The sequence below is a fragment of the Oncorhynchus masou genome, chromosome 24 (assembly GCF_036934945.1).
Source record: "Oncorhynchus masou masou isolate Uvic2021 chromosome 24, UVic_Omas_1.1, whole genome shotgun sequence".
Classification (NCBI taxonomy): domain Eukaryota; kingdom Metazoa; phylum Chordata; class Actinopteri; order Salmoniformes; family Salmonidae; genus Oncorhynchus; species Oncorhynchus masou.
This window is the reverse complement of record NC_088235.1, coordinates 95,105,684-95,113,079: the sequence shown is the minus strand read 5'-3', so window position 1 is coordinate 95,113,079 and position 7,396 is coordinate 95,105,684. Positions and strand designations below refer to the sequence as shown.

Here is a 7,396-nt window from a genome sequence, read left to right as displayed (position 1 = left end):
TTATGCAGGGTAGTGCAATGGTTGAAATGCATACTTTGCTCCAGATTCAATGCTCAAAGGGCAGCAAAGATTTAGCAACAAGTTATATACAACTTGTTTGTGAATAATATGACCATTATAAACCATAGTTTAAACAAGTTAACCATATTCATCTATAGTTTAGACAACGATAAAAGGGAGGGATACTCATAGAAATCAAGGTTATGTCTCATATACAATAGCATTCAGGTCAAATAGCACATGAGCACTGTTTTCTGATTGAGAAAAATATATTCACAAAAAAAGCATTGTTATAAACCATTTGTATTTCTCTGTTGTACTCATTCTGTTGTTTAAAGACTACTGAAAGGATTCCACAGCAGACCAAAGTTCAGACAATCACTCAATGGTGTTCTCTATCACTCAATGGCACTAACACTCGAGGCACTAACACTATCAATGGAAGCACTATCACTATATGCCAGAGCATGTTGGGTATTTCATTACAAAAGAAGCAACAGTCAAAATTCCTCACTTCATGTTAGCCTAGACAAGCATACAGTTGTCATTCAGCATGAATATGTCTGGTTCAAGAGCAGCCCGACAGGAAACAATATACCGGGAGCACTACAAATATCCCACAAAAACATCCACCATTGCTCTGGAGTGGGGAATTAAAAATCTGAAAAACAGGAAAAAATTGTTTGAAAGGTCTAAGTTCCAGGCTCTCCAGATGGGTTTTACATTTTAAAAGCCTTTATCTACAGAGCATAGAGCAGTTCAAAAAATGTAAAGTCCCCAACATATTTCAGCATAGACCCTTCATCAAAGTGTAGGTGAAAGAGAAAACCAGCCCAAATTCGCTTCCGGGAGAATTAGATACAGTGATAAGTGAGCTTTGCAGCCTCCTGTCCACAACTCTGGACAGTATTGGACACTGTTCGGCACATTATTCATGCATTTCCGCAGTTCCAACATGCAGTAATCCATTAAATATCAATAGTCACCACAAATATTTTATTATCATTAATGATTTGTGTATGTGTACAGTTGTATGATGTATGGTGGGTGGTTGCAGAAAAACAGAAAAACGTTAGTCTATGTGTTGTCCAATGCATTCCGGCCTGTTATTCACCCGCTTTCCGAGAAAAGGCGTTGATACCAGTAGATGCAGGCTGGGTAGGAAAATTGGCTGCAGGGATGTTGGTAGTGGGAGGGAAAGAAAATAGGGAAGTGGGAGGCGTCTCCTGAGGAAATACACATAAATGATGTTACATTTAACGCCCAAGACCCACTGACCTAGTATTGCATAATGACGTAACCAACGAATACATACCGAGGGGCACTAAGGATTCAGATGTAGGATCTTAATTTGACCAGTATTGTCATAGCAAAATAATCCTGCAGCAACAGGATTTTAACGTTTAGTCCATAATGTTGCTTGATCGGTGGTTAGGCTATTAGCTGGACAAAAGTAGGCTAAATTAAAAGTGCAATACTGTTGATTTAACCTGTGTTAGTGCGGATTTTCAATGAATTTATATCAATCACAAAGCTCATCTGCAACAAAAGAGTGATCAAATTAAGATCCTACAGCTGTACTAAGGGGTCATCACTTGGAAAGTCAGCCACCTTACACTGAATTCATTTTACGGCACTAGGATGCGTTAGGTTTGCTTATCTCTCCAAACCTCCAGTTTAAGGGGCATACATAGACTCAATAGCTACTCCGTGGTGAATTTTGAGAGTTTACTGTCATTGACACAAGGAAAGCTACTTGTTTCTGATTATGTAATCATGTATTTAAGATGTTTCTGAAAAGCTTTACTTTGACACTTGGTAGGTTATACTTTTCATTGTTAAAAACTATGTTTAACTTACAACAATTTATCAGCCAGTTAGTCTCAAACATTTTAATATACTGTTATCACTTAATAACAAAAAACAATAAAATCCTTCAAATTACTTGTGACTTGACTTATTGGCATATTTAGAGCAAGTTTTAAAAATCACTGTTTTAATCTAACTTGCATGATACAATGCTCTCAGGAAAGTAGTAGTTAAACCATTTATGACACATAGTTATTGTATCATTGTAACTTATGGATCGTAGTTGTACAATTCAGATGCTATGGACAACAAAATAGCTAAGCTACTGTATTTATGCAGAATGTGTTGCAAACATTGCCATTAAACTGGAAAGAGTTGGTTGACCAACAGCAAATACCATATCCTACTTAGAGCTAGTGCTTAAACAACAGCAAATACCATACCCTACTTAGACCTAGTGGTTGACCGACAGCAAATACCATACCCTACTTAGACCTAGTGGTTGACAGGACAGCAAATACCATACCCTACTTAGAGCTAGTGACTAACCTTCATTAAAAAGTTACAATGGGTCTACATTCAAACTAAACATCGTCACCACCTCCAATGGGTCTTATGAGAAGTACAAGGAGATCAAATTCTCTGAATATCAAAATAATAATAATATCCAAAACTGCCTTAGTGGTTAATTTGAAGAATCCTTTTCATTTTAATAGATTGTTTTCAACCAAGTTCATAATTTTCTTGCCCTTCATCATCAAATTTGTATTATGTCCATCGACATCGTTTGTTGGACGGTAAACTACAAAACCTAAACTTGAGATCACTGACCTGACAGCACATGATGTTATGTCCCCCATCTAACGGCTAGCTAAGAGTTAACAGTAGGTCTGCTTGACCCTTACCATAGTGGGAACTGGGTCAGCTGAGTCTGCATCCTGAGACGCCTCACTTTGCTCCTCTTTGGGTTTGTGTTTGAACCAGCCGCTAAACCACCCTGACTTGATGCTCTGATCAGACACAGACACACACAGAGACAGAGACACAGAGAGAGAGCAAGAGAGAGAGACGGACGCACAGACAGAGAGAGAGAGAGACAGAGAGAGAGAGAGAGAGAGAGAGAGAGAGAGAGAGAGAGAGAGAGACGGACACACAGACAGAGAGAGAGAGAGAGAGAGAGAGAGAGAGAGAGAGAGAGAGAGAGAGACGGACACACAGACAGAGAGAGAGAGAGAGAGAGAGAGACGGAGAGAGAGACAGAGAGAGAGAGAGAGAGAGAGAGAGAGAGAGAGAGAGAGAGAGAGAGAGAGAGAGAGAGAGAGAGAGAGAGAGAGAGGCTTATTAAAACAAACTCTGGGTCTTATCTGATGCTGTCGATATAACGACAGGCATCAGGCTCCACCCACCTGTTTTGGTTGGATTTTGTCCGGCTCTGAGGCCTTGCCCTCCTGCGTGATGGTGGCCTGGTGCCCTCCCTGCTGCCATGCCTGCTGATCTCCATAATCATTCTCCTGGCCGTAGTTGACCATACTGCTGACCATACTCTGCCACCGGCATCATGCCAGCATTCACTTGAACCCCTATCTGCATAGGACAGACAGATATACAGACTGTCATTTGACATCTCGATGGACACAAACAAGACACATGACCTCATCTGAGTCTCACAAATACATTTATCAAACGATTTTTTAATTTTTAATTTGTTTATTTATGTTTTGCATATAAAATACAGCACCACTGACAGAAACAGCAGGTGCTCAGGAATAAATCACTAGAAATCTTTACAGAGATTAAATTTGTATGCCCCAAACGGGGGTATGTTCGTGTATATACATGTAATGTATGTTTGGTAGCAAATAAAACTCTACTGAGCACTCACCATGCCTGGGCCAGCAGAAGGATCAGCCCCTAAAACAATACAATGAAATCAAAGCATGAGGTCCTCATTTCACAGTTAACAACAGAAACAAGTAAGAAGATTCATAAAAGGAGTAAAAAGGAGTTACATTAAATGAGCATGTTTCATTGTAAACCACCAGAAACAGGGTTGAATCACTAGTATGTTTGATCAATCAAAACCAGGGCCTTCATCCATTTTCTCACCTTCCCCTGCTGAAGCAGGACAGTCCAGTGTAGGATGCTGAGGTGAAGGCTGAGGCTGAGGCGGAAGCTGGCCAGTGTCTGTGTAGTGGTAACTGTGGTCCTGGCCTCCCACCACAAGTGGCACTGCAGGCTGAGTGTTAGAAGCCATGACTGGCAGCAGAGGCTGGGTGTTGATCTGCTGTGCCTGCACGTGCTGTTGTTGTTGCTCTTCTGCTGCTTTGTAGGAGAGGAATTTAGCATCCAGTCCCTGGTCATCTCCCCTTGCAGAAAGGTCACTGGTGTCTGATTCTACAGAGAAACCAAAGGAGTGAAGACAAAAATTACAACACTGTAGTACGTCCCAAATAGCACCCCATTCCCTATTAAATCACTACTTTCGACCTGGGACATGGTTCAAACACTGTGCAACTGGTTGATAGGACTAGCCCTCTGGTGAGTCATCATGCAACTCCGATACATGAGACACTCCCCCCAGGTGGAATAAGAGGGTACCACACCATACAGACAGACACAGAGCAGAGAAATACTGGATGTGGCACAAATGGTGGCCGTACATCACCCAAGTGGATGAAGTGAGTTCCCCCTTACTATGTAGCTGCTTTGAGCATCAAGAAAAGTGAGTCCAATAAATTGTTATTAATTGTCCATTGAAATAATGATCTGGGACTGTAGGTTTACCTGAATACACTGTGCTCTCCTCATGGGCCAATGGACTCCAGTCTGCTGGTGACTGGTATGCATCACTAAAACCACTGCTCCCCATCTAAGCAAATAGATATGTTTTAACCATAGCATCATAATGTGTAGAGAATGTTTTGGAAGAGACAAAAAAATACACAATTAAGATCATATGAGCCAATATAATAATTTAAAACGGTCTGGTATTGTTTGAAATATATAATTTAAAAATGGTACAAAGGAATTCTAATGTAGTAATAAAAATGTTACCAGTGTCTATGTAAGGCCAACCATTGTGCTGACTGAGGCAAGTTAAAATCCTGAGTCTAGTCTTGCCAGCTGGACTATAGTAAGTACCTACACCTCAGCAACCTTGACAGAAGTGCCAACTGACATAATTTCACTCACTTGACAACCTACCAGTACCAGTGGATTATAGGCTAAAATCCAATTTAGGTGAACAACAACAAAGTATAACTCTATACAAGGATGTTTGTACCCAGTAAATAGGTAACCATCTCCAACACAAACAGAAGAACATGTGAAAATGTGACAGAGAGAGACATGACGAGTACAATGGTGATGCATTGTGGTGTGGTCACCTGTATGCCCTGCTGTCTGTATCTCAGCTGCTGTAGCCAGTCAGGCTCCTGTCCAGGCCTGTCGTCAGCTGTGTCACTGAGCTGTCCCATTCCCTCACACTGCTTCAGCTGCTCTGCCAGCTGGGAGGGGAGGACACACACACACAAACAGGGAAAGTGCTGAGCAAACACACACACAGTGTTTTTAAGGCACTACTGTACATTAGTGCCTAATCTGGTACCCTCTGGAACAGGTCCTTTTTGTGTTTTTTTTATTGAACCTTTATTTAACTGGGCAAGTTAGTTAAGAACAAATTCTTATTTACAATGGACGGCCTACCCCAGCCAAACCCAGACAACTTCTGGGGCAATTGTGCGCCGCCCTATGGGACTCCCAATCACAGCCGGATGTGATTCAGCCTTGATTCAAACCAAGGACTGAAGTGTCACCTCTTGCACTGGGATGCAGTGCCTTAGAACACTGCGCCACTCGGGAGCTCAGGTCGTTCCTGCCCATGTAATGGTATTCATTATGACCTAAAAGGGAAAACTGATCCCAGATCAGCATTCCTACTCTGAGATGCTTTATGAACACAGGCCCTGAAGTGATTGGACACTAGGAATGCAATATGGCATAAAATGTGAGTATGATACATACAGTACAAGTCAGAGTACGCTACTTTTATAAGCTCTCCCTGCAGACTGTGTTTATCGTATGTATGGAAGTGCATAGATAAGCAGACGCTCTTATGCAGAGCAATTATGGTTAAGTGCCTTGCTCAACGGCACATTGACAGATTTTTCACCTAGTAAGTTCAGGGATTCTAACCAGCTACCGTTCGGTTACTGGCCCAGCGCACTTAACCGCTAGGCTACCTACCGCCAAAGTACTGTATGTCACAGAGTATCATGATAAAGTGCTCTACCTTGATAAGCTCCCCCAGCAGCACCATGCTGGGCTCCTGCAGTCTGAGTAAAGACATCCCTATCACCTCACAGTAGTGGAAGGCCTGGGATGCCAGCCCAGCATCCAGCAGACGACACGCATACAGGAACTTATACACCTGGGAATGACACAACAGGTTATAACAAGACAACAACACAACAGCACAACCTACGGTAGCCACATGGAAAAAGCTAAACATAATTTCACTGTGTCCTGGACTAGAGAAAGCTTAATAACAAAATACAGATGGAATCAAAACTCTGTATTGACTTATGAGTTCCAAATCTGGCAAATTATGGACGAATCATTCTAGTCATAAAAAAATGAATATAAACTACCTGGAAGGGGGGGATACAGAAGAATTTATCTCCAAGTCTCTGGCAGTACTCGAATAACTCTGTGCACTGAATGGCAGAATTCTGAGCAAACTCTTTGAATGGCAGACTGTAGGGGAGGAAATACATTCAGTTCTTAGCAGATGTTTTTTTTAAACATTAAAAAGTTACCATTGGGACTACTACTACTTGTTAGCTACTAGCTTCCCGACTAAGTCTTAAAGTAACTGTCCAGTGAAAATCTCACTTTTAAAAGTCCATATTCTGTTAACTCATACCCAAATAATGTTGTTGACTTGTCCTATATTCATATTTTTGGCCAAAGCATACAAAAAAAATGCAACAAAAAAACACTTCAAATATCTCACCTCAACACCGTTTCCTCATAGAACATGTCATTTTAAGAACCTGTATACGCCCACACCATTCTGTTGTTGGGCTACGCCCACACCATTCTGTTGTTGCCACACCATTCTGTTGTTGGGCTACGCCCACACCATTCTGTTGTTGCCACACCATTCTGTTGTTGGGCTACGCACACACCATTCTGTTGTTGCCACACCATTCTGTTGTTGCCACACCATTCTGTTGTTGGGCTACGCCCACACCATTCTGTTGTTGCCACACCATTCTGTTGTTGCCACACGATTCTGTTGTTGCCACACCATTCTGTTGTTGGGCTACGCCCACACCATTCTGTTGTTGGGCTAAGCCAACACCATTCTGTTGTTGGGCTACGCCCACACCATTCTGTTGTTGGGCTACGCCCACACCATTCTGTTGTTGGGCTAAGCCAACACCATTCTGTTGTTGGGCTACGCCCACACCATTCTGTTGTTGGGGTACGCCCTCACCATTCTGTTATTGGGCTACGCCCACACCATTCTGTTGTTGGGGTACGCCCACACCATTCCAACACAGAAAAGCTGCTTTTTAACATA

General features: G+C 42.1%; 1 protein-coding gene across 2 annotated transcripts in view; it reads right to left on the bottom strand.

The window, feature by feature from the left end:
• Positions 1–285: 285 nt before the first annotated feature.
• Positions 286–7,396, bottom strand: part of sec16b (SEC16 homolog B, endoplasmic reticulum export factor) — a 55,888-nt gene continuing 48,777 nt past the window's right edge. Inside the window, exons 17-25 of one of the 2 annotated variants that reach the window (XM_064935724.1) lie at positions 6,459–6,564; positions 6,101–6,238; positions 5,196–5,315; positions 4,594–4,678; positions 3,916–4,203; positions 3,692–3,720; positions 2,715–2,819; positions 1,115–1,226; positions 286–661 (exon numbers count right to left, since the gene is read on the bottom strand). In XM_064935724.1, coding sequence (XP_064791796.1) covers positions 654–661; positions 1,115–1,226; positions 2,715–2,819; positions 3,692–3,720; positions 3,916–4,203; positions 4,594–4,678; positions 5,196–5,315; positions 6,101–6,238; positions 6,459–6,564 — 991 coding nt within the window. In that variant the 3' untranslated portion in view covers positions 286–653. Of the gene's footprint in view, positions 662–1,114; positions 1,227–2,714; positions 2,820–3,215; positions 3,394–3,691; positions 3,721–3,915; positions 4,204–4,593; positions 4,679–5,195; positions 5,316–6,100; positions 6,239–6,458; positions 6,565–7,396 lie in introns of those variants that run through there. The other variant, XR_010451487.1, reaches the window with a different exon arrangement.